This window comes from Heloderma suspectum, chromosome 1 (assembly GCF_057233095.1).
Source record: "Heloderma suspectum isolate Gila_16-S chromosome 1, 16-S_ref, whole genome shotgun sequence".
Classification (NCBI taxonomy): Eukaryota; Metazoa; Chordata; class Lepidosauria; order Squamata; family Helodermatidae; genus Heloderma; species Heloderma suspectum.
The window spans coordinates 261,770,214-261,797,447 of record NC_139458.1 but is presented as its reverse complement, the minus strand read 5'-3'; the positions used below and the strand labels follow the sequence as shown (position 1 = coordinate 261,797,447).

General features: G+C 42.7%; 3 protein-coding genes across 18 annotated transcripts in view; 1 reads left to right on the top strand and 2 right to left on the bottom strand.

The window, feature by feature from the left end:
• Positions 1–3,898, bottom strand: part of LOC146359041 (serine/threonine-protein kinase Nek3-like) — a 37,363-nt gene extending 33,465 nt beyond the window's left edge. For 6 of the 8 annotated variants that reach the window (XR_014786527.1, XM_084826449.1, XM_084826452.1 and 3 more), the window contains exon 1: positions 3,554–3,681. The gene's annotated coding sequence lies outside the window, so the exon portion shown is untranslated. Of the gene's footprint in view, positions 1–3,553; positions 3,682–3,826 lie in introns of those variants that run through there. The other 2 variants (XM_084826451.1, XM_084826450.1) reach the window with 2 other exon arrangements.
• The window catches only part of VPS36 (vacuolar protein sorting 36 homolog), a 45,059-nt gene continuing 21,510 nt past the window's right edge, over positions 3,686–27,234 (top strand). For 4 of the 9 annotated variants that reach the window (XR_014786529.1, XM_084826457.1, XM_084826458.1 and 1 more), the window contains exons 1-2: positions 22,185–22,316; positions 24,376–24,444. Coding sequence is in view for 3 of the 9 variants with exons in the window: in XM_084826457.1 (XP_084682583.1) it covers positions 22,221–22,316; positions 24,376–24,444 (165 nt within the window). In the remaining 6 variants the exon portion in view is untranslated. Of the gene's footprint in view, positions 3,843–7,131; positions 7,314–7,790; positions 7,912–22,184; positions 22,607–22,709; positions 22,816–24,375; positions 24,445–27,234 lie in introns of those variants that run through there. The other 5 variants (XM_084826462.1, XM_084826461.1, XM_084826459.1 and 2 more) reach the window with 5 other exon arrangements.
• Positions 5,219–17,812, bottom strand: CKAP2 (cytoskeleton associated protein 2). The gene is made up of 8 exons (XM_084826444.1): positions 17,736–17,812; positions 14,090–14,139; positions 12,775–13,586; positions 11,357–11,570; positions 10,138–10,305; positions 9,377–9,446; positions 8,134–8,491; positions 5,219–6,022 (listed from the first exon to the last, which is right to left on the bottom strand). Exons 2-8 carry the CDS (start codon positions 14,090–14,092, stop codon positions 5,767–5,769), a joined length of 1,881 nt encoding a protein of 626 aa, XP_084682570.1. The 5' UTR covers positions 14,093–14,139; positions 17,736–17,812; the 3' UTR covers positions 5,219–5,766.

The window sequence follows — 27,234 nt, the reverse complement described above, 5'->3', positions numbered from 1 at the left end:
AAGTCAGGAATTTCCTGGAGGGGCCATGTTTTGCAGAATTTGTCTCCCAACAAATATCGGGAAAATTGAAGTCCCCTATTACTACTACATCATGCTTCCTTAAAACATTGGCTATTTGCTTTTCAAAAGTTTCATCCTCGTCTTCTCCTTGGTTGGGTGGCCGGTAGTAGACTCCGACCACCAGGTTCCTTTTATTCTTTGCTCCATTTATTTTGATCCAGATGCACTCGATGGGGCTACCAAGCTCATCCTCCTGTATGTCTGTGCAGAGATATGTATTTTTCACATACAGTGCAACCCCACCTCCCTTTCTGTTCCTCCTGTTCTTCTTGGACAAATTATATACTTCAATTGCTGTATTCCAGTCATGAGACTCATCCCACAAAGTCTCAGTTATCCCTGGACAAACCTGGACAATTATAATTATGGATAATTATACCTGGACAAGTCTCAATACCTGGATTATATGTCTGGACAAACATTTTGGGAACATTGAATCTTTTAGTTGGGAAGGGCACCCTGCCAGCAGATCTATTCATGAGTAAGACCTCAAGGTAATCATTCATGAGCAAATCTGCAGATGGGTAGAAAGATTCCAGCCACTCGAAGTCAAGACCTTTCCAGGCAGCTGATTCCACCTGCTAGATAGCTTTCCACACCTGCAGATCTATGTAAGAATATGTACTTTGGCCTTGCTATTAAGCATGGGGTGGGGGGAAAGAGCAAGCGCACTCCAGTCTGTTATTTACAAAAGGTAGGCTTATTTATTTATTTATTTATTTATTTCATTTCTATACCGCCCAGTAGCCGAAGCTCTCTGGGCGGTTCACAAAAATTAAAACCAAACAACACACAATAAAACAATTTAAAATATATAGAACATTAAAACCACAATATAACAATATAACCACAATAAAACCTAGCAGCAGTGCAGGAGTTTAAAATACAGATTTAAAACAGCAAAGATAAAAATTTAGAAAGCTAAAATGCTAAAATGCCTGGGAAAACAAAAAGGTCTTCACCTGGCGCCGAAAGGAATACAATGTAGGCGCCAGGCGAACCTCACTAGGGAGCTCATTCCAGAGCCGGGGTGCCACAACAGAAAAAGCCCTCCTCCTAGTAGCCACCCGCCTCACTTCCTTTGGCAGGGGCTCACGGAGAAGGGCTGCTGACGATGATCTTAAGGTCCGGGCAGGCACATATGGGAGGAGGCGATCCTTCAGGTAACCTGGCCCCAAGCCGTTAAGGGCTTTGAATGTTAACACCAGCACTTTGAATCAGGCCCGGAAATGGACTGGCAGCCAGTGCAGCTGGAAAAGTACAGCACTGCAAAAAGCTTATGCTTTTTGTTATCAGTTTTGTACCTAAGGAAAGGCTCTAGCAAGAGGTTGCAGTGCTTCAACACAGCAAATTAGCCAGCTGCAAAAGGGTTTGCTGTTCCAAGTGGCAAACAGGTACCTTCCCAGCCAGTTGATTAGCTCATGAGTAAGCAACCCAGATTCAAGTTAAGATTTGCTCCTTGCAATGTATTCTTCTTCTCTTTGTGGATCAATTCATGTGTGAGCAAACCACTTCATGAAGGACTGCTTCATACAGCAAGGTGGGGGTGCTTACTCATGAGGAGATCTGTTCCAGCCTGCTGCTTAAAACAACTAGCTAGGATCCTTCTAAGCCACTACATTTGCTGCAATTCATTAATAGCAGACCAACTGGCTTCTAAGAAATCCAACCGAAGGTAAGTAGGAACCTTTGACAGTTTTCTTCCGAGAATGAGCCAGTTTACACACAGCTGAAGTTTATCCATTTGCATTTGACATGGACCTCAGTTAGGTGATTAATTCATCCCTTTTCTGTAGGCATCTTTCAGGCATCTTTTAAACATTAGCGCTGTACTGTGGGAGCAACCTTTTCATTGCTCATAGTGCAACTGTAATTCTTAAAGGCCTGCAACTACATGGGGGCGGGGAGAGTGTGGACATGTGTTGTTGTTCAGTCGTGTCCGACTCTTTGTGACCCCATGGACCATAGCACACCAGGCCTTCCTGTCCTCCGCTCTCTCCCGGTGTGTGGACACGTACTTAACATGAAATAGACACTTTGACCTGGTTCACATAAGCCATACTGGCTTATTTCCCCCACTACGCGTGTGGACACGTACTTAACATGAAATAGACACTTTGACCTGGTTCACATAAGCCATACTGGCTTATTTCCCCCACTACGCGTGCTGCTGATTGCATGCCAGGGGGGATTTGCATAAGTGCCCTCACCGGCATGGCTTACTGTGTTGTGTGAACCTGACGAGTGTGGCTTGCTGCCATGGTTAACAAGCCACCCAGAACCCACGGGCTGTTTTAGGGTTCTGGGGTAACTTGTCAACTATGGCAACAAGCCACCCTCGCTGGATTCACACGGCACAGCCAGCTTCACTGGTAAAGATAACTATGCAAATCTGACCGGCACAGGCAATAGTGCAAACCATCTCATATTCTGACTCTAGGCTGCTGTGTTCAAGGACCCACAAGATTGGCCTCACCCACATGGATGTGGACCTTTAAACATTACACATGGATGTAATGTTTAAAGACCTACACTGCCATGTGGGTGGGGTCAATTATGTCCATCTTTAGCTTGAACTCAGCATCACACTGGCAGTTCTACTTGCATGGCTGCGTGTATGTGGGTATACTCAATGCTGTGGGCAAAACTCACAGAAAAGCAGTTTCCAGAGTGCAGCTCTGATCCACTGAAGGCCCCTGATTGCACAAATGGGGCTCTAGCCTACACTTGTGTCTTTCATATACATGTAATCCACACCACACACCCAGGCACAACAAAGGGAGTTCTCACACCTCACAGAGCGTAGGATGTAGAAGCCTGCTATGTGTGAACCAGTCCAAAGTGCAAAGGAAGCATCAGAAAATGATATATTGAAGTAGCACAGATGGGGCAAAGGATATTTGGGGGGTGGGGGGAGACCTGTCTCACATTAGATTTCATTAAAAAAAAAAACACTGGTAGGCAGGTGGAAAGAAAACCATGGAGTGGGGGGCTTGCCACTTGATCCCTTCCATTCGTACTGTGTGCCCAAATTATCAATGTTCCACATGATGTCCTCAGGGCCTGTCTTTTTATTGGCCTTCTGAAGCCACCCCGGGAGCCTTTTCAGGCTGAAGAACGAGGTACAAGTGCTTTCATGGAATCAATCAATCAATACTGCACAGCACACTATTGTTCTTTAATAAGAACGCCGCACTGCACAACGAATCCGGCACTGGAGCTTTATTCATGGCTTCGCCAGACAAGTACACCAGCTTTTCCAGCGTCATGCGCTCAGCGGGAAAAGAAAAAAGGGTGCGAACAAAGCCGGAAAGAAACAAAGGAGACGCCCGAGTTCATTCCCTTTACCGAGGAAGGGACGAGAGTGAATCAACGCCCCACCCCATTTCATTGCCACTTGTGGAAATGTCTTTGTTTCGGTCTGCGCCTGTAGTTGGGTCGCAGCCGGGCTCCCTGCGCCTACTACCCCCGCCGCGCCTCCGCCTTCACCTACCGAGGGTGGCTCTGCAAGCACTCGACTAACACTTGCCTGGCCCCGCTTGGCGGCGGCGGCGCCGACGGAGAAGGGCGGGAAGAGGGACGGACTCCTCCGACCTCCTCCCTCCGTACGGGCGTCGCTCTAGTTGGGGGCAGAGGGGGCGGGCCGAGAGAAGCGCGCCTATTCGCGTAGGACTTGAGGCTCTTTTCACCCCCGGCAGGTGGGGCGTTCAGAAACTCACAGACCATCTCACCGCCTTGGAAGACTAGTTTGCGGACAAGGCCTCACCTTCGTTGACTCAGAGGCATGACTAGACCTTTGCTAGCCGACTTGTGTTCCCTTATTATGTAGCAGAAATATGCGTAGTGGAAGTCAGGGAAAAGGAAGGCAAGGGGCATGAACAAGAATGGGGCGGGATTGTGTACGCAGAAAAGGTCCTTTAGGAAACGACAATGCCAGGGATACATCTAGTAGGTGAAGCTTTGCGGGGAAATTCCTCACTTGTTACTGTCAGGCAGCTGTTAAAACATGAGCCTTTCCAGAAAAACAAGCGAGCAACTCTGCTGCGTTGCTGATCTGATGCAGATAAAGTCATCTGTAGTATAGTATCTTGCATGTACCTGGCTCTCTCTGGACACTTACCACTGCCTTCATAGTGTTGTGAGGCCAGTGGTTCATCAACACCAATACTGTCTACTCTGGAAATTCTTTCCTAGCCATAGGAAACATTTCCCTAATATCCAAAATCTTGCTAGATATGCCAGGAGCTGATCATGGGACCCTATGTGTAGTATGTATACAAAACATGGGCTCTGCCTCTGAATTACAGCCCCTTCTCACTGTAGTTAGGACCTGCTTAGGTTGCTGGTCTACATGAACTGGTGGTTGATAGCCTTGTCTCATAGCAAGTGGCTTGATTTAGCTGGCCTTTTGGCCCCTTCAGTTCTTTGACAGCTCCTGTAGGTTCACCATAATGTTGCAATAGGTAATTTCATCTCCCCTCTTTATTACTACTGTAGGCATAGGAATCTTGGTCTGTATTGAATCTGTCAACAGTATCATAGAAGCCTCTAGATCTTCTTTCAAACTGTTTTCAATAAAGAGGGCTGGGTATTTATTTTTAGAAGAAAATGGATTCCTATGATGTGGTATCCCAAATCCCTATTTCACAATTTATTTGTTGCATTTCAAATCAGATTTCCCGAATGGTGTTTTGCACTATGACTAGGCACAGGTGAGGCAATCCCTGCTGACAGTGTTTTCTGGCAGTGGTGCTGTAATAGGTTGGGGAGCTGAGTGGTTGCTCCCCCACCCATTACAGAACATCTGCTGGCAAAGCCTCATACCACGAAAGGGAGAGGGTATGGCTGGGGGTTGTAGAAGCGCCACCACTAGGGGGTTCCATTAAGGGAAGTCTGCTCAGGGGGCCCAAAACCTGGAGCCAGGCTTTGAAAAAAGGCCTCTTACAGTAAGGCAGCAGATCTCCCTGGTATAGGAACTTTCAGAACACAATGGGAATATGCATATTTACTCTGAAGTAAATCTCATGGAGTTTCTCTCCCTTGTCTTTAGGAATCTTGTATTTTAAGAAATAGTAGTGTGAAATATTAGCACTTTTGTTATCCTTTCCATCTATTACATTGCTCAATTTAATGCTTTTTAGAAAAAAACTCTTATCATAAAATTGGAGATAAACAGTTTTATTATTTCAACAAAGCTTCTTCTAAAGATACTTTTCTAATTTTCGTTCATTCAGGAACTCCATATATACACAAAGTTATACAAACATGTTTTAAAAAAGAGAGATGGCAGAGATTTTAGACACATGTTTTATAAGATTGAAAGTTACAAATACAGACAATTAAGATAACAGTCAAGAAATGACATACACTGAATATTATGGTTAGTAGCTATTGCTGAAATTTAAAAACACATCTTCAAACATCAGTCTGATGCAGATGTATCATCCTGTGCTCTCTCCCCACATCCTTAAATAGTTAAATGGTTACATCTGCTAATAGAATAACCTTCTTTTCCTGGCTAAAAAGGAATTAGGTTAGTGTTATCCATGGTTAAAGCAAGTGTAAATGTGACCTTTAACCAACAGTTAAGGCCACTGGGAGGTTGGCAGGGGTAAATTCACACATGTTAGGTATGCCATCCCCACGATTTCTTAACCATGGTTAGAGATGGAGCATGATGTCTGTACTGACCTACATTCTATATTGTCATTTCTTGCCTTGCTCTTGTTGGTGAACAGAGACTTTGTGCAGTGCACTGTTCTGTCTGTAGACAATACCAATGCCTTCATCTCCCAAATCTCCAAGCTGTTCAAGCGACGAAACGCAAGGGTTGTGATCTTTCAACATATCTGGCAACTTGCACACCTTCTCATTTATGCGACGGGAACGTCTCACGGGAGTTAGAAATTTCAGATCCTTAACAGCAGTATCATTAGCTTCACCCTGCAGTTTTTTCTTCGTCCTTGGGAATCAAAAAGAGAGGACAGCCATTTACACAAAATATTTGCAAGACAACTTGTTACTGCTTCAGTGTTACAAAGAAAACACCTTAATAGGTAACCCAATCAGTATGTTAGGTGCCTCTGTGCCCTAGCCAGAGAAAACCTGTAGGAACATACAATCCAGCCTATCCAGAAAGTACAGACCTATTTTTGTCTCTGATATAGCTGGACTGGAACATTTTAGAAAGGAAAATCTTCCCAAGGTTACAGATTCTCTCCACTGCTTTTTTAGATTTAAACATCAAGAGTTTAAATTTTGTAATCAATTTATACCCCACTTTTCTATAAGCAATGTAGATCTAAACTGGCTTTTTATTTTATTTTTTCACTTCAAAAAAGTGAATGGGAACCTCCAAAGAGCTAAAATGTAGTGTAGTGACAAAGAATGTGAGCCAATTAAAATCTTTCTTCTGCCATCAACTTGCTAGGTGACCAAGGTGCTAAGACAGTTTTATGAGATGCATGAATACCAGAGGCACCCTATTTACTTCCTAGACCCTGTTTGTACTGGCTAGCTGGCTTAAGACTGGTGATGATGGCAATGGATGAGTCAGCTACCCAAGATGTTTATCTCAGAAAGGGATTACAGGCTCCCCACTGCTTTATTCCTGTATAGCATTTGGGGGGGGCTTGTATGTCTGAGAGGGGTGTTCTCCTGTAGCTTGGATAACATATACAATAGCCTTTCCTACCCTGAGCCAAATCTGAGTTGGACAGTGGGGTGGAGTGTTGAGTTTTGAGAACCAAAGGCAAGGAGGGGAAAGGTTATCCCAAGAAATAGTTTGGCAGTAGCTAATACATTAGCTTAAACTGGTTGTTTTTATTGCTGTTTTATTATTTTATTGCACTTGTATTATTGTTTGTCACCTTGAGCACCGTTTGGTGGAAAGGCAGAATACAAATTTAACAGATACGTGGCCCCTTGAAATCAACACTGGCAGGGCCTCCAAGAGAATACAGTTCCTCCAGCTATGCATATTGATGGTTAGTGGAGATCAGATATTACATGTCTCACACAACTCAGCTACATTTCATATGAAATCAAAAACAGTAATTTTCTGTATTGCAGCCTTCTGGCTCTGAAATTCAAGAGGCAGAACTACAATGGCCTAGAACAGAGCCTAATCCCAGGAGCTTGACAAGGACCTTTACTGAGAGACTTGCCTCTGTACTGAATCTAGTCTTGAAATCGTACTCGACAAAAGGGCAATGGCCAACATCCACAGACTTTAGAAAGCTATAAGCTTTGAGGTAAGGAGGCACTAACACTTAAAACTAGTTGATTCTGCTCTCTACAATCCTCAGTGTAGAATAAATACATGATGGCTAATGCAGCATTGAGGTGAAGGTATTGTTAGGAAGGAGACTGCAGACTGTTTTGCATCAGCTAGCCACATGGAGTGGTGTTGGCAATGGCCTATTATGTTTGGAGAGCCTACATTCCCAAAGATGACGGGTTGACTGAAGGGGCTGTGGTTGAACTCTGATAGAGTAAAAACAAACAAACAAACCCATCACCCTGTTTTAATGCAGTTTATTACAGAAACATAGATCTTTCTCAGAGAAGGACCTTCCCAAATGCATAAAGTCATTGACTTCCAAATATGCAATGTTTCTTTAACTTTCAGTTTAAATGGCCTTTCCTGTTCCTTCCATTATTTTGAACATAGTTGTACCATATGCATGTAAAAGCTCTTACACTGCCTGCTTCTTCCTCCAATTGTTAAGGTGCAACAAGTCCCACTTGGAGATCTTTCAGGCACTCACCTATCTACTTTGAGCATGAAGATTCAACTTTTACTCTTACACTCTGATTAGCCATTCTGAATCTTAGAATGGTTCAACTGAGGTAAGCTTTCCTCTTAGTTTCAAGTTTTACTTTCAGATTCTTTGAAATTGCTTTTTTAACAAAGCCAGCCTTACCTGGATAGGATCAGCTTCTCTAAATGCTTGTTGACATTATCTACTTAAGACTGAGCAAGCAGGCCAAGGTATTTGTAGTAAGTTAAATATATTCTGCCTCCCACCCCCAACACCACATACAGCATGTATATCTGAGGCTAAGGCTTACCTTTCCAAGCAAGGAGTAGTTGACAAATTATACTTAATTAAGTATGAGCCCACTTTGTCATTTTCAGGAGTGTTAACCCCCAAGATTTTATCTTTCTCTGGATTGCCACTACCCTGTTCTTCTTTTTTAAGAACTGTAGGCTTCTGATTCTGTTCTTTATTTCTGTGCTTTTTTTCGTGAGGAAAGCTCTCTTGTTCTGATTTCAAACAAGTTTCTGTTGCTTTTTGGGAAGTCTCTTCATTATTAGACTCCATCTTTTTACTAAAATGGACTTCCTTTAAAGCATTTTCTATCTTCCCTTCGTCCGAATTAACTTCTGCCTCATGATTTAAAGTGATTTCTTTCTTCACACATTCCTCTGAAAAAATACAAATATATTGTCATGGTTCAAGGCAACTCAGAACGTTTTCCTACAAGAAGTCAAATCCAAAGATTAAGTTACTCTATGTAGACCGGTACCACATTTTCTGATAGTAGTACCACAGTCAATGAACAAGTAGATTTTGTAGCACACATTCGTCGTAGCAATGTTGTAGCGTTGAAGCTCCATTTTCCAATTATATCCACCCTCATTTACTTTGGTACAAATATAGCATAAATTGATATATTTCCAAACTATAGAAGCTGAGATACTGTGTTCAAAATAGATACCTTGACCAAAACCTGTCTGACAGGGAAGCATCCAATCCTTCCAGAAAAGTCATTATAAATGTAGCCAATGAACAGTCACTGTATACCAAGGATAGAAAGCATCTTCACTAACAATGCATTGTAGTTTTTAACACTTGTTATTAGACCCCAAAATGTTACTAGCCTACAACAGTGTTTACTCACCTGCTTTTTACTCATAAGAGGAGCAAGTAGCTTTGGGAGGCTCTAACCCTCCTTCGCCAGCCTGCTCACTCACCTGAAAGAAACTCCATGCACTCACCTGTGTGGAATTACTAGTGGTTAACAAAAAGACTGAAGTAGGATGATATTAAACAAGTTTAGACATGGAAAATTAGAAGAGAATGCATGAAAAAACAAAGGTGGAAGAGAAATAGAAGTTACAATGCACTCAGATGAGTGGGGGCAGATCTCCATTGGAGTCGTCTGCTTTATTACTAAGCTGTCAGTAGGATAGATTTTCCTTTTCTTTGGTGCATACACACATACACACACAGGAGCAAGCTTTGTAAAAGAAACTGATGACTTATTTGGGGAGTTAGATAAGCTTATATTGGGAAATATCTAATCTTACCATCAGATTTGGATAGATTTTTGGTAGCCTTCATAGCATCTGCTAATGCATGACGTAATTCATCCTTAGGCTGAAAGAAACATGATTTGGTTAGTACCCAATCAGGTAAATTATAATTAGTCAGTGTGTTGTAGTGAACAGCACGCTGGACTAGGACTGGGAGACCCAGGTTCAAATCCCCACAACCATGAAGCTCACTGGGTGAACTTGGGCTAGTCACTATCTCACAGAGTTGTTGCAATGATAAAAGTGGAAGAAAGAGAACTATATATGACACCTTGAGCTCCTTGGCTGAAAGGTAGGATGTAATGAAATTGTGACCCAGTTCACCTGATTATTTGTGAGTGTACAGAAATGCGTTGGTTCCTGCCTGCTTCCTGAAATAACCCAGAGTTTTAACCCATGGTTTGTTACTGGGTTAAAACTGAGCTGTTTAACCCTAAATGGACTGCTTGGTTCGGATGTCATGACAACAACCGAGGAATGGGGGCATTCCTGGGTTGTTTCAGAAAGTGGAAGCAATGAATGTGCACAACGCCTAACTATGGGTTAAACAAGCCATAGTTAGCAGTTAAATGCAAACTGGGTCCTGAGAATAGTTCAATTTTTATATTGTAAAAAATGCCACAAGATAGTTTATAAATAATTATTGGATTTTAAAAGTTATGCATCTCATTTGCAGAAAGGTGATCTTAGAATTAAATATAAATGCTGACAAAACGTAACAAATTAGAAACTATGCAGTATTTAGGAGTTCTTACCTGTGCTCCTGCCAGAATTGCATTTTCATAGATACCAAGGACCTTTTCAGTGGAGCGAAACTGTTCGAGACGCATCTGGCATACCCAATACTTGGCAAATCTTTTTGCATCAGGCACTGTCAGTATCAGCTTTTCCAAAGTGGAATGTACTGTATCACCTGGATAACCCTGAAGAGATGTATCAAATGGGAAGGAGAAAGTGTACTGGCCAACATCTTAAAAGTTGTTATTTGAAATAAATTCCAGAGAGGTAGCCATCTTAATCTGTTGCAGCAAACACTGGAGTTTTTGTTGCATAAACTTTTGTAGACTACAGTCCATGAGTTGGATCTAGCACCGATGTTGTGCAAGCAGGATACTGCTTGCGGTATGGAACTTCTCTCTTCCCAGTTGCAGCCCCCCATGTGCCCTCCTAGTCTCCTCCAGAAGGTCCTCCTGTTCCTCTTGTGCAACGTCGATGCTGGATCCAACCCCAGATCTTCAAAGTCCAGTGCAGAGTTAGAGGAGATGCAACCCTTTCCCTCACATTTAGTATAAAACTTGGGGAAAGAGGTCTGCAATGTTACACCCCACACAAAACGAGATCTCTCAGTTCTCTTCAGCGCACTTAGTCTTTGTGTCAAATATGAGAGGGGCAGTCTTGTTATGAGACCTAAAGATATGGTTATCAGTGACAGCTGGTTTTGTTATTGTTCTTATGGCTCATGCTAAATTTGAGTTATGGGCAGCCAACAGTATCATTATCCCCCAAGATAGCTGCTAATAAAATTTTTCTCAGCTTGGTTCATCTGCTAAGCAAGAGTTAAGCTAGAGGGGACACCTAGCAGACAGAACTTTGCCTCTAGGAGCCATCATTTATGACTGCATTTTGCCTCATAGTGGTTAAAAGCAAGGCTGCACTATATCAGAACTATCTGTGATCACCCTAAGAAAAGAAGTACCAATAAGTAAGAATACAGCTCTCCTACCTATGGTGTTCAGGATGAATTTGTCCAGTCCACAAACTTATAGTGGAAAGACTCCTATAAGCTGTTAATATTTTATCATTAGGTAGTCTACCAAATCTTCTTTTAAATTTTACCTCGTATCTTCCAAGTTGTTCTGAAATTGTGATATGGCCTGATCTTGCTTCCCATGGTCTTGTAGAGCTGAATAAAAATAATGGGACTTTATATCCCAAGTTTATTGAATAATGACTGTAGCTTAACAGATGCCTCACCTTCTCAATTAAGGATAGACATTCTGTGAGCGTCTTATTGACTCTATCGCTGACTAATCCTTGTTCATCTTCTTCTGCTATGGCAGCCCAGAAGGATTCAGCTGGTTCTTTTACAGTTTGCTGAGGTTTCTCTATTTCAGGCTGAGTATCGGCAGATATGGGAGCAGGCAGCTTCTTTATCCCTTTTGATGCCCGCCATTCAGCTAGTTGAGTTCTACATATAAGCAAGTCAGTATATTAATAAAGTTATCAACATGTTGCCCCATAACATAACTAAGAATAGAGGCCATGTAACAGAGACCAGCCCCTTCATGGATCACTGCCTTGTTGTGGCAAAGGGGCTTGCATAACTCAGTGAAGCCATAAGCTATGCCGTGCAGGGCCACCCAAGACAGACAGGTCATGGCAGAGAGTTCTGACAAAATGTGGTCCACTGGAGAAGGAAATGGCAACCCACTCCAGTATTCTTGCCAAGAACACCCCATGGAACGTATGTGAAAACTCACTGGAAAAGACCCTGATGCTAGGAAAGATTGAAGGCAAAAGGAGAAGGGGACAGCAGAGGATGAGATGGCTAGATAGCATCACCGATGCAATGAATATGAACCTGAGCACGCTCCGGGAGAGAGCGGAGGACAGGAGGGCCTGGTGTGCTATGGTCCATGGGGTCACGAAGAGTCGGACACGACTGAACAACAACAACAACAACGAGACCAGATACAGACCTAAGCCAACAATGCCCAAATGCCTAACCAGCCAGGAGAGGATTATGAGTTTATTATAGCCAAGTTTATAAATTCCCAAGGAACTGCACAGCAAGGGAGAACAATTAAGAATTTTCCCCCAACAGTGGTAGACTGCTGAGTACTATGTGCAAAGCTGCGATTGTCTCATAGTCTTGACTGCTGAGATTCAAGACAAGGCAAGTAGGAAGGTGCTTATTTAGTCCCAAACCCGAGCAGTACAGTGTGAGGCAGGGGAAATATACACATACACTTTCTCTACTTCTGAGGTATAGCAAATTTGATCAACATAGGACAAATGGGCACCTTTTTGAAGCAAAAGGTTTTGCCTTAGCATGCATTTCTAGTACCATAAGCCCATTAAATTGGTCTTCCTCCAAATTGCTATCAAGCGGTTTTATTTATTAGCTTTCACTCCTCTTGATGGCTGCATCTGAAGTTTCATAGGCTTTAAATTGAAAGACCCCACTTGGTATGGTGTCAGTGCCCCACATCTAGAAAAAATGGCAAAAGCGCCATTTTAAACCATTGCATGGCATTCACCCTACAGGAATTCTGCCTGCTTTCAAATAGTTTATTTGTATTTTTGAGCATAAGAACTCATGTGTATAAACACACGACCTACAACAACAACAAAGTTTGTCAATCTACATGAGACAAGCATTATTTCCTTACCTTCTCACTTCTGCAGGCTTTGTCAGAATACTTTTTCTGCTGTCAACTGATTTTGAAGCTGACACTGTACTGTGAGTTTCAGAAACAGGTCTTGCTAAGCTTCCTGATATAGTTTTAGGTAGAACAGGTTTCTGTGTTCTATGCACAGAATTACTAGCATTGGGTGGACCAGTCTTTAACATTGGTTTCCAATTCCTGTCAGGGTTTCTTTGGGCTGTCCCTTTATTTACTGATGTACTACTACTGATATACTGTTTCTCATGGTTAAGAATGGTCTTGGGGTGGCTAACAGACACCTTTACAGGAGGCCTGGTTTGAAGTGAGGTAATACCTACAGCCTTAGAAGCACTAACTGTGACACTGACTCTGGCATTCCTTGTACCTGTATTATTCCTTGTGGATCCAGTCCTTACTGTCAACTTAGGAGGAGGAGCCAAAGAGTACCTGGTACCTTCATTTTCTGATATTTTTCTGAAAGAGTTTATCTTAGATGACACTATCCTACCACGATATGAGCCAAGAACACGCTTCTCTGAAAGGCATGCACTAGAGTTGGGGACAGCTGTTTTCACCTGCTTCTCTTTTGTATTTTTTTTGAGTAAGAAATTCTGACTAAATGACATGCCCTTGTTTTTAGTTTCAGCAGGTTCAGAAACAACTGCTGCAATACTAGATAGAGGACTGCAGTTTATAGCTGTAGTGATTTGCTTCAGTATGGTAGGAGACTGTAAGGCCTTTGGAGAAGCTATGTTTTTTTCCAGAGTACTGTCCATTTGGTTCCATGTAGATCCATTAGTGTTTTCTTTGTCTTCCTGAAAAATTAAATTAATATAAGATGATCTACTTTTCCCTCACAAGTTTTCCAACATAAAGCCAGCACACAGCCTCTTGAACTAAAATGAAATACACCTGTAAGTACTTCTGAAGTATTATGCTCTAACACAGGATATAAATAGCAGCAAGAGAGCCAGACAATTGGGCAAGGTCAGCAACAAGAATAGATTCACTCTGTGTCTCTTCTGCATTTTCTTCTATATTCACTGCTTATGGGAGAAGAAATCAAGGACTGGGAAAGATTGGGGATGGGAGAGGGTGAGAAGCCAGAGCTACCTTTTTGTTCCTTTGCAGAATTTTAAAAACTACAAGCTCATTGTTTGGGTTATGACCTGGAAGCCCTTGCTCCTGCCCCCTTTCATATAGGTGAATTTAGCTCACAGATTTTTAGGGTTACTCTTAACTGCAAAATAGTTGTAATCCATCTTGAGCCCAAAATCCAAGTGAATGAATACCAAATAATACACAATTTAAGACTTACCATTTTTTGCTTTGCCAACAGAACTATGCCTTGCAGCTTCACTTGACTAGCTATTAAGGAAAATAGAACAAGGAGTTCAGTACCAGGTTAGCTTTTATTTATTTTTACATTTATGAGTTGCTCTTCGGCAAAAGCAATCCCAAATTCTCAATAAAATTCTCAGTAAAGTAAGCCACGGAGGGAGCAATCCTATGGCCGCTAGACAGCAGCTAGATTGCCATAGGATATCATGTTATCCGCCCGCACTCCGAGGTCGGTTCCTGGAGAACCAGCCTCCCCCCACTTCTGCACTGCCTTGGAGGCAGTGTGGAACGGCCCATGGAAAAGGGGCGTGGCTGGGGTGTTCTGGAGTGGGGAGGGTGGAAATGCCTGTACGACATATCCTATGTGTCGTACAACAGCCTCCTTCCCCACTCCATCCTCCCACAGCTAGACAGCCGCAATCGGCTCTCTAGCAGAAAATGCAGGGCAGGAGAAGCGCAGAGGGAACGATCCCATCCATGCGTCTCCTGCCGTGCTTTGGATAGGCAGTCGCCTCCGAGTTCAGAGGCGGCCGCCTATCTGGATAGGATTGCACCCTAAAATGCAGAAGGGAAGCATAAAGGAGAGCTAGCAGCAGCAGCCAAATAAAATCGGCATACAGACATGAAATAATTTAAACAAAGTCCCGCCTAAATGGGAATATCTTCACCAATCTTTGAAACATAAAAAGGGAAGAGATGAGGGAGTTCCAAACTCTGGGCACCACAACTGGAAAAGCAATGTCTTGCATACCTACTCAACTACACTTTAGATGTTGTAGAGATCTGACTGATCTCAAAGGGCAAGTGGGAAGATGTGGAGCAGGTAGTCGTTTAGACACCCTAGCCCCATACTGTTTAGGGCTATGGGACATAGTAAACAGTAGCTCAGTCTTGTCTTCACTTAAAAGCCACGAGCTATGCCATTCAGAGGCTAGCAGCTTTATAAAATGAGCATCTTACATTTCCTCCCCTTTTCTTTCTTCCTAAGCTAGTTGACTGGTACAGCCAGCGCTGCCTGGGGTCCCCAATATAACACTAACTGAATTGTTCACAATGCCCACATTTTTACAGAAAAGACAGAAGTTGAGGAATTTAAATTTGCTTACAGAATTCTCAAGGAACAACAGGTACACCCAACCTGATTCGATTCCCCCTTTCTTTTAAACAGAGATCAGTTGCTGTTTAACACTTAAGACATTGGGCAACTCCAACAACCAAACAGAGGAACAGTATGAAATAAAAGGATACATGTTTGCTACCAAGATATGCAACATGGGAAAAACAGCAAAGTTAGTGAATATATAGAGCACAAAGTAGATGATGACAGAATAAAGATTCTGAGAAACTGAAATCAAGCATCCCACAATCCCAAAATACATTAACTGGTCAAAGCATACCATGTAAACAAGGAGAATCAAAGCCCCTGCCCAAGGCAGATTGACAGAGGTATGGATCAGACAATAATCCCACATCCCAACACATTCAACCAATCACACAGAGGGGAGCCTGTACACCTGTCCTCCTTACTCATCCAGCAAACTATCCCCACAGGGACAAAAGATCTGCATACAGCCTACAGGCATAAAATCCTATGTGCATAGGCCAAAAATCATCAGGCAAATTAAGAGATTTTCCCTCATGAAATCAGTTGCCCAATTTTGGCCTGTGTGTAGGCAGTATGCAGACTTTCTGCCCTTATGTGGATGTGCAGAGCCAGCAGTCACAGAATCAGCTCACCAGGTGGACAGGGGCCCTCGTGCTGGTCTGCGTGATGGGCTGCGCCAAATCTAGGTGGGTGAGAAAGTATCCAATCTGGGACAGAGTAACCCAAATCTAATTTTATTCATAGGCCAATATTACTTTTAAACCTATTAACACATCTACTCACAACTGCTCCACTGAATTTCACCAAATGCATTTTTCTTATAATAGTGTGACAGGAAAAGCTGCAACTGAATCAATTTTCCCTTCTGTCCATCTCTTAGAACTACAGGAGCCCTCTCAGATCTGGACCTGGAAAGCCCATGCCCCTTGGGCTTCCAAAGCTTCCTTGCCTGTAGACTAGAGCAACCAAAGTTTTCCTGGCTTGGGTCCCATACCTTTAATAAATGTCTGACACAAATTCAGTAGGTGAAACTATTTCTAGATAAAAGTAATGGGCAGACTTCAGGAGCAGAACCCCATCCCCCTCCACAAAAGAGGCAGCAATCCTTCTTGCCTTTTCACAACTCTCAGCTTGTGATAATTCCCCGCCACCTCAAGTTGTGTCAGGGGTGAAGGGAGGTTGAGCCTTTCTTCCCCCCTCTAAAGCAGTAATTGAGGAACATGGGAAAGGATTTCCCACACACATTTCAAGAGATGGGCACACATTTCTAGAGCACCTATAAACTAGGCCAGCTTTTCCCAACCTAGTGCCCTCCAGATGTTTTGGACTTCAGCTCCCATAAGCCCCAACCAACGTGGCCAGGAATGCCAGGAGTTATCGCTCAAAACATCTGGCAGGCACCAGGTCAAGGAAGACGCTGTATATGAAACAAAGGTTCATATACAAGCTAATAAGGATTCAGAAGGGAAGCAGAAGTTGGAGCACAGTACCTTTTCCAGTCACCACTACCTTTTTTTTTTTTAAAAGGAGATCTTAAGTTTATCGTGTGTTAATTTTCTTTTATTATAAGCCCGGCTTGTTGTCAGGCAGAAGGTGGGATAGGAATGTTCTAAATAAACAGCTTAAAAGATGCCAAGGCACGTCATGGCAAAAAAGGCTTAAGGAAGAGATCACATTTTGCAGATTGTTTAGCCCAAATCTTGCTATAGCACAGGCAAAATTAGGAGGGGGAACTGATGTCTTTCAAGTTCTTCATAGGGCAGGAGTGGACAGAAAGTAGATGTACTGGTAGATCTCTGAGTAAGTGGCAGCAGACCTGCAAGGTTTCTGATTCCCAACAGTTTAACAACATGATTTTTCCCACCTAAGTTAAGCTGCTGAAATGAGGAGGGCTTGGGGTAAAGCAGCCTTTCCCAGTGTGGTACCCTCCAGATACCAATAGATAACCAATGGTTAGGGATGCTGGGAGTTCAAGTCCAAAATACCTGGAGGGCACAAGGCTGGGGAAGACCAGTGTAAAGGAATGGACTTTTGTGTGAAAGGGCTGTTAGCTGGTTTCAGTTTGGGTACTGAATTGCTCAGAGGCTCCCTGTTCTTTAATTCTGAGTGCATGTGTGTCTTTTGTACCTGGCTCTAGTCGGTGGATCTCGTGGTTCTAGTAAAAAAAAGCCAACAACCACGTACACACGAAGTAGATCCAACAAGCCTGAAGTCAGCCTCCACCCATCGTAGGGCATTAAAGGGGTTTGTTCATAGACACCGCAGCAACTCAGCATTGGCAACAGCTATGTGCTAGGATTAATACCCATCCCCACCCCGACCACCCGCCGCCCCCGGGTCGCTTTTTAAGCGGTTGTCGACGGGAAAAAGCACGGGCAGATCTACAGCTACCTCCCTCTGCCACTTAAACTACCCCCCAAGGTAAACTTGCATTAAAAAAAATCCCACACCACTCTGAGCCTCTGGCTCCGTACTCAGCAGCTTGAACTACAACCAAAAAGGGCCCAACCAAGCTTACCGAAACCTGGGTCACCGTTGCCTCTGAAGGCACCACACCCGCCACCAACACCCCCGGCGGCTCTCCCCGTTTGAATTGAATCACGCGCGAGGAAAGCACGCCGCCAAAACGTGCCCACTGATTGGTCTGTGAGCGGACTTGAAATCAACCAATTAGAAGGAACGAACGAACGAACGGGAGAGGACCTGGTACTTGATTGGGAGGTGGAAAAAGACCAATAGTAGGTGCACGCCACTTCTTGCTTTTATTTCCCATCCCACACTGTAAACGGAGCGGGATTAGACTTCGGGTTTTTTATACGTTAGAATCCTATCGACACTTGCCTAGGTGTAAGTCTCATTGAACTCACTGGGACTTACTTCTGAATAGGAGTGCGCTATATTTTTTTTAAATTGTATTCCCTTCAAAGGCTTCCTGTGCTACAAGTGGGGAAAATAAACGATATTTACTTCTAATTTTGTCACAGATTATTACTTCTTACAAAAACCCATATATATGTATGTATATGTGTTTACAGTATACATACCTGTGTCAATTCACATATTTGTATCTACTAATGAGAATATTCTAATATTTATTACATACTAGAAATATGGTATTACATAATTCATGAAGTGTGTCAAAATATACAAGTTCATACATTATTAGGAACATAATGGGGTCAACACTTTAGAATTAACACTTTTCCTTTTTGCTCAAAGCACTTCACATGCATTATCTCAGTAACCCTTATATCAACTCTGTAATGAAGTCCAATATTATTATTCCCATTTTACAAAGACAGTTGTGTATGGGGTGGGGAGTGGATTCAAGCTATCAATAAACTCCTGGCTGAGGTGATAGATGAAACCTAACACCACCAATACAGATACACCAGTATTACTAATATGGAATCAATGAGCAGAATAATTACATTAACAGTGTCCAAATTGTTCATCATCATTTTTTGTATGAATTTATAACAATGGCGCTTACCTGTAGTTATGTAGAGTATTGCAGCCTTACAGCATAATCTCATACATGTCTGCTCAGAAGTAAGCCCTATCAAGTTCAGTTGAACTTACTTCCAGGTTAGTGTGTATAGGATTGCAGCCTTATACCACCCTTCAGGCAACCAGCCCCCAGGGCAGTTCACGATGAAATGCAAATAATAATACAAGCTGTACAATAACAAAATAAATACATTCTAGCAGAGCAAAGCATGCATCTGCAATAAGCAACAGAATGGGAACAGAAATGCAGGCATTATTAGGAATTTATTCATGAAATGCAAGAGTCACAGATGTATGCCTCCCGACCACCTAGGTAGGTATGTTCACATTTCCTAACATGTCCTAATAAACAAAACTGGGCTTACTTTCAAGAAAACATCCTTAGCTTTGGCTATGTAAATTGCTTCAGGCCAAATGATTGGTGTGTCTTCCTCTAAGGAGACTGTGATCATATTTTACTCAGGACTTGTATTAAAAATTAATAAATATAGAGGAAGGAGGAATTATTTCACTCAGGATGAATTTCCCACCACCATTTCACTATTAACAATCACTAAAATAGCTTTGAATTGATGCAGTGCACATAACCATAGATTGAAAGAATAAGCAAGTCCCATTGGTCTCTCTTCTTTAGAACATCCATCTACCATACATTTTAAAACTGCCAAGTGCTGACCTAACCAGACACATACATATCCCAGCTGTTCTTGACAGTCATCCATTTACTTAGTAGCAGCTGGGGCCTATGCATGTTTACTCAGAAGCAAGTCTAAAAATCTTTTTTAATAACAAAATTGTGTTCAACTAAATTTACTCTTAGGCCTAGGATTTCAGCTTTAGTTTCATTTTAACTCAATAGGACTTACAGTGCAATCCTATGCATTATTATATTATTGGAGCACTGGGCAGAAAACAACAGAATGACATTTAATAGGGATAAATGCCAAGTTCTGCACCTAGGAAAAAGAAACCAAATGCACAGTTACAAGATGGGGGATACGTGGCTCAACAACACTACAAGCGAGAAGGATCTTGGAATTGTTGTCGATCACAAGCTGAGTATGAGCCAACAATGTGATGTGGCTGCAAAAAAGGCAAATGCTGTTTTGGGCTGCATTCATAGAAGCATCGCTTCCAAATCCCGGGAAGTACTAGTTCCCCTCTACTCAGCACTGGTTAGGCCTCATCTGGAGTACTGTGTCCAGTTCTGGGCACCACACTTGAAGAAGGATGCAGACAAACTGGAGAGGATTCAGAAGAGGGCAACAAAGATGATCAGGGGACTGGAAACAAAGCCCTCTGAAGAGAGACTGAAAGAACTGGGCATGTTTAGCCTTGAGAAGAGAAGACTGAGGGGAGATATGATAGTGCTGTTCAAGTACTTGAAAGGTTGTCACAGAGAGGAAGGCCAGGATCTCTTCTTGATCATCCCAGAGTGCAGGACACGGAAGAATGGGCTCAAGTGACAGGAAGCCAGATTCCGGCTGAACATCAGGAAAAAATTCCTGACTGTTAGAGCAACACGACAATGGCACCAATTACCTAGGGAGGTGGTGGGCTCTCCCACACTGGAGGCATTCCAGACGAGGCTGGACAGCCATCTGTCAGGGATGCTCTGACGTGGATTTCTGCATTGAGCAGGGGGTTGGACTCAATGGCCTTGTAGGCCCCTTCCAACCCTACTATTCTATGATTCTATGATAAGTCCCATTGACTATAATGATCTTCCTCCTCAGTAGAGTCCTTAGAATTGCCTTAGTTCTTCTAAGTAGACAGGCTGATAAGCATCTTTTATTGAGGTCTTTCCTGGAAAATTCCCAAAAGTCTGGACCTGCAGCTTCCCCAAGCAAATTTCTATCACCTGGGCTTATATTCTCTTTTGTAGAACTCTCAGGCTTTGGGGTAGGCAACCTAGTGCCCCCACCATATGCTTTGGACTGCCACTCCCATAATCCCTGATCATGGTGACTGAGGCTTATGGGAATTGTAGTCTAAAATATCTGGAGGGCACCAGGTTGCCTGTCCTGTAAGGCAGGGGTGGGCAATTTATGACCCTTCAGATTATTGGCCTAGAGCTCCTATCATCCCTCGCCATTGACTATGCTGGCTGATGGGAGTTGTAAGCCAGAACATCTGGAGGGCCACATTGTCCAGCCCTGCTGTAAGGCTAAACATACTTACTCAGAAGAAACCCCATGGAAGCTTGGCTAGGATCAGGTACTAATATCTTTAAGAATGCAATTCTGTACACAATTACACAAGAGTAATTGCCCTGAAACACAGTGGGTCTCACTTCTGAGTAAACATGCACAGGACTGCAGTGCAGATGAACTTTCCCTGATACGGGTTCACTCAATTAAAAAGCACTTCTACACAATATTTTAAAGAGTGCTGTACTGTGAAGTTATGGGGGTTAAATTATGAGTCCTACTAAACCATCTGGTGTAGGAACATACCAAAGGACCCAGATAGGAACTAAGTTGCTTGCCACCCAGAATTTTATGGCACAGCAAGGTTTCATCACAGTTCTGGGGTAATTCTTTCCAAGATGGGAAGGGGATTTTTTCCCCACAATGAATACAGCACACCATCTCACACCTCCTATACATTCCACTTTCCCCTGGTAATGTGTGTTGTAAAACTGAATGTATGTGTTAAAAAACAGTGGCTAACTTGCAGGCTACACACACACACACACACTTTCTTGTGGTGGTGTGTATTGGCTTAAGCATGCATCCTACTCCTATGCATGTTTACTCAGAAGAAAGCTTAAGCTACGAATCAGGAACTCCATGGTTCAAATCTCTCTTCTGTCATGACCTCACTAGGGAGTCAGGCAAACCACTTTCCCTCAGCCTCACTCCCCTCCCTCTGCAATTGAGGGATAATAGTACTGACCTACCTTACAGGATTATTGTAAGAATTATACTGCAACGAAGTAATATATATGAATACCTGGGAGTGTTGAATGTGTTAGGGTGTAATCCTATGCGAGTTTAAACAGAAAAAAAAGTCCTACAACTCCCAGCATTCCCCATTTAGCATGGCTGGCTGAGGAATGCTGGGAGTTGTAGGACAGTTTTCTGTCTAAATATGCATAGGACTGCATCCTTATAGAATTAAATTTGAAGCTATATAAATAAATTTAAATTTCCCTCAAAATCCCTTTACTGCTGAATCTTTTCGATCGTAAGCCTGAGGGCAGCCTTTATTTATTTATTTATTTACAGTGTTTTTACCCCGCTCTTCAGCCCCCAAAGGCTGGAAACTATGCCGCTCTAGGAGGCTTTGGGGGCTAAAGCGCAGGGCGAAAACGTTTCAAATAAATATATAAATAAATAAAATTTATGGCGACGTCTAAAATGGCAGACCTGACGTCACCCTCGCCACTAGCCCAGCTGATTTTTTTTTTCCTTTTCAAAGCGGGGAGGCGTCGGGGGCGGATCCTGCCAGCCCCGCTGCGGGTGGAAGGGAAGCGCTCGGTTCAGGCGCCATGGATCGCTTCGGCTGGACCAACGGCCTCCTGGAGATCCTCGAAAACCTCGTCACGCAGCAGCGCGGGGTCCGCCTGTACGATGGGGAGGAGAAGGTCAGGGCGGGCGGCGAGAGCTGAGGCGGTCCGGAGGGAGGCCGGTTAGCGCTGGCCGGCCTGTGGGCCCGGCTCTTTCCTACGGCAGGCGGCGCGGGGGTGGGGCCTGAGAGGCCGAGCGCGGCCTGCGTGAGAGGGGGAGAGGATGGATGGATGGATGGAGCTTCCCGGGGAGGAAGCCTCGAGCGCGCTGCTTACGAACTTTCCTCATGAGAGACCCGTATCGCCTTAGCGAGTAATTAAAGTGAGCTTTTATCCCTGCCGGCGTGGATCACCCGTGTCCTTTGGACGTAAGGAAGCGTGACGGCTTGCGTGTCATTGCTGTAGTGTTCTGATTTTCCTTTGGTTTCGATTTTTACCCAGTGCTTTCCCTTCTTTGTTTCGGTTACTCAGGGTGGACATTTGCAGCCTTGGTTGATTCCTGCATGCGCTCGTTAATCTGCACTAGGATTTACACCTGCATCCTTTTGAAATCCACAGGTCAAGGAAAGTCACTTGTGTACGTTGACAACGTAGAGTGCAATCCTGTACGTGTTTAGACAGAAAAAAAAGGCCTACAATTCCCAGCATTCCAAGCTTGCTGGGGGATGCTGGGAGTTGTAGGATTTTTTTTCTGTTCAAACATGCATAGGATTTCATCCCTGGTTTTTTAGGACAAGATAGGCTGACCTTCTCCCCCACCTTCATTTTCTACTTGGAGTATTTTTTATAGGGGAGCATTCATTCGTTCAGTCCCCCACCTGCCATCTGAAATGAACAGCCCAGCAGCAAATCCATTGTGTGAGACTTATACTGATATCTCTTAGGTGTTACATGTACTGAATTGTAGCTAGAAATGGTTGAGAAAATTTGCCCATTTTACTGCACTACCCAGAACCAAATTCAGTTTGTAGTTGAAAATCCATACATTTCCATGTTTGCAGTGCATTCCGCGAAAGAAAGAAAAATGCATTCAGCATCATGCACGTATTTGAAAAATGCACAAAAAAGCCTGCTTACAGTTCTAAAATGCACACAGAAACACTTTACTCAATGGCCTCATTTGCACAGTGTCTTGTTTAAGCCGTGGTGCGTGCCAGTCACCATTTGCTCAGGTGCAGCTTGTTGTGTTATCCAAACCTGGGCAACATGGCTTGTTGTAGGGGGAAACAGCCCTCAAATAACCCAGGAACAAGTCACCATGTCTTGCAGTAATCATGCAAACCCAGCCTACAGGAAGAGAACCCATAGTTTGTTGTTGGGTTGTGAACTCTGAGTTGTCTTTGGTTAACAACCTATAGTTAAACCATAGTGCAGAGTTCGCACATAACCCACGATTCAACCTGTACTCTGGGTTCTCGTTATGTGTGAACCACGTCAATAGGTGAAGGTGGTGACAGAGTGGCTGGGGCCAGCATGCTCCCACTACTCCTTTTTATTTTACTCCATTTTAGAGTGCCCAAATTAGGGCTTATATCTTTCCCTAGATTCTTACTGCAGGTTTGGGATTTTTTGATACCACTGGTTCATCCAGAGTTATGTTGTTTTTGAGTCCAGTTAACCAAACAAGTATTTTTAAAGGAAATAAAGGTGGGTGTTTAAAAGAGTCTACCAAGAAGCAAATGTTGTTTACACAGAAGGAAGTGCAGTGTTGCTGTTGCATCTAAAAGTACAACGATGATCGTAAGGGAAATACATAGGCCCACCAGAACTGGATGTCTGTGATTCACAGGGCTTTGAATCCCAAGTTCTTTTACGGCAACCTCTTTTGTCTGTTCACAGCTCCTCTTCTCACCTTTCATTACATAATTCCTCTGAATTTTGTTTGCATCCATATAAACCATCCTGAATGCCATCCTATGGATACAAACCATTATGTTTGAAGTGGCCCATTTTTCCCCATTCTACAGTTCTATTGTTTGTGAACTGTGCTGCCTGAACAGAAGGCGTTCACAAAGTATTTGCCTACACATAACTAAAAAATACAGCCGTCTCTTCAAAAACTTCACTTATAAGATTGTTGCAGTAGCTATGTAAACTGAATACCATAAAAGATTTATCTTTCCCACCCTCTCTCTAGCTGAAGTTTGATGCTGGGGTATTGCTCCTGAGTACACACAGATTGATCTGGAGAGATCAGAAAAATCATGTAAGTACCACTACTATGTCTATAATTGATATATAATATGTGATAGAATAGTTAAGTTAATTTACTTGTGATTATTGTGTAAGCAAAATGAGGCCCTATACTCAACTTTAAGGCATGTTTTAATTTGTTAAATAAAAACTGCAGCACATTTAAAGGGACATTAATGAGATAAGTAGGGATACTTCAGAAATTTGCTGCCATTGTTCATTTACCCACAGGTGCCATGGCACCCACAGGCACTTTCAGTGGCCCCCACATATGGATCTCAGCGTGGTGCCTACAGGCACCCAAAATTTATTTTTATTTGATTATTTTCCCCATGTTTTAATATTCATACATGGGTTTCTATTAAATGCATACAGCTTTCTAGCAATTATACATGGGCTTCAGCAAAAGTAGACCAAATATACAAATAAGTATCCATTTGAAGGTGGCGTCTATATGCCACCCATTCAAATATTGAAAGCGTTGTAAGGTCTTCAATCTGCTGCATTATAGGAGGTGAGTGTTTATTCGTCCAATGTTGTAATATCAGTCTTTTAGCTGTCAAAAGGGTACAGAGAATCCATTTATGCTGACCATTCATTATTTCCATGAAGCAGGTAAATAAGTTGAAAGAGCATATACATGAGTGAATATTAAAGACTCTTCCTGTACAAAATGTATTTGCATAATAACCTCCTCCCCAAAAGAAGCAACTACTGGACGTTGCCAAAACAGATGTTTAAAAGAAGCATTAGATGTATTGCACCATCAGCGATTAGCCGAATTAGACAATCTTTTCTTAAACAGACATTGCTGTGTCCAGTAGACAAGAAACAAAATGTTTTGCTGAATAAGATTCAACCTAAGATCCATAGGTGTGACAGTTTGACACCAAAGCGGTGATCTGCTGATTAAGCATTTTTGGTGGTACCCACAGCGTGGGCTCAAATTCCCAAATGTGCTCATGGGTCCAAAAGGTTGGGGATCCCTGTTCTATGGATTTATACCTTGCCGCTCAACAAGTTCACAGGGCAACTGTTGGTGGTTATGTGACTGCAGTCACAAAGGAAAGGTGATCTAAGCCCAGTGACTGGGACCAGCAAACCAAGGACTCCTGGGAAGTTGCGCCCCTCTTTCTTCCCAGTAACGGGAAGATCAACCTGTCCTAAGTCATCGCTTCTTCTGTCTTTTTTCTTACCATAAAAAAATCCATTAAGGAGGAAAAGGCACAATAGTTGCACAATGCCTTTTGATTGTAGCACTAGGAGACCTCCATCTGGAAGCAGCTTTACTTCCAAGTATGTGTGCTATGTATTCCTGGTATGCATAGGATTGCAGCCTAAATTTGAATTTAAAAATACAGGAGTGGCAAGCCCTCAATTAAAGATTTGACCTGCTCATTGTAGTAATAATAATAATACCGTTATTTCAGAAGAATGTATAAAAAACCTTAGATCTTTATATTTACTACAGTCCACCCAGGAGAGTTCAGTCTGAGCTGTTGAAACAGCTGTGTTCAATAAAGTCCTGAGACTGACTAATAAGAAACCTTTTAAAAAATGCTTTCCCGACCTCCAGTAAGAGCATTTGTATTAAGTTGTATGTTAGCAGTGAGTTCCAAACTTACCCAGCGGAAGGATCTCAGTTTGCTTTGCGAATGTCGAGGAGAGAGTACTATTCCACAAAAAGGACTTTATATTGTCAAGAATGGTATTAACACTAGCCAGGTATAAGGATCCTGTTGTGTTTCTAGTTTATTTATAGCTCTTTCACATGTATCACAAAGAGAGTTTTGACATAATAAACCAGGGCCGATAGACCAATTTGCATCACAATCATATTGAGAGACTATCTGATCATATTTAGAATTCTTTTAATGAGCCTGAAATTGGAGATTTCTGCTTACAGTAATCTAGGAAAATGTACATTCCCAACAGTAGTTCCTACAGCTATCTTACCATGTTGTCTTCTAGTTCAAGACAACTTGAGGAATAAACATAGTTTAAATAATGAGAACTTTATATGCTCCAAATGGAAGTATAAATGAAACAAATGAGCCATTGTAGATCCTATTATAATTTAAAATATAGAATTCAGTCGCATCAGGTACCTCTAAGGTGAAAATGTGGCATCAGGCCTAAATGTCTTGTCTTCCACACTTCAAGTAGAACTAAGCTGCTGAGAAATACAGAAACACAATAGATTACAGATGATTGAAATAAATATGAAAAGAAAACTGTTTCTTAAACAGTAAAAAGAATTATGAAACACCCATGCTGTCAGGCCAACCAGCCAGAAATATGAATAGGAGCAAATGCCCGTTGAGCACCACTGAAATGTGACACTAATTGTGTCACACAGCAAATGTGCTGTGGTGGACACAGAAGTGCTGCTCTAGCCACTGCCTAAAACGTGCAGTTTGACTGGAAGCATTGTTAGAAACACTGGAGTAGCCTCTTTCATGGAGGATAAGGCTATCAATGGCTACTAGTCACAATGGCTATGTATTACCTCCAGGATCAGAGGCAAGATGCCTCTGAATACCAATTGCTGGGGAACACAAGCAAGAGGGTACTATTGCACTCATGTCCGACTTGTGGGCTTCCCACAGGCAGCTGGTTGGCCACAGTGCAAACAGAATGCTGGACAAGATGGACCTTTGGTATGATCCAGCATAGCTGTTCCTTCGTGCTGGTGGCTGCTTGTAGTTATTGGATGTTGCCAGGATTATGAATGTTCCATCCTGTTGGGGTCTAGATTTTATTTATTTATGTTTTTATTCAATATATTTCTGAATCGCCCTTC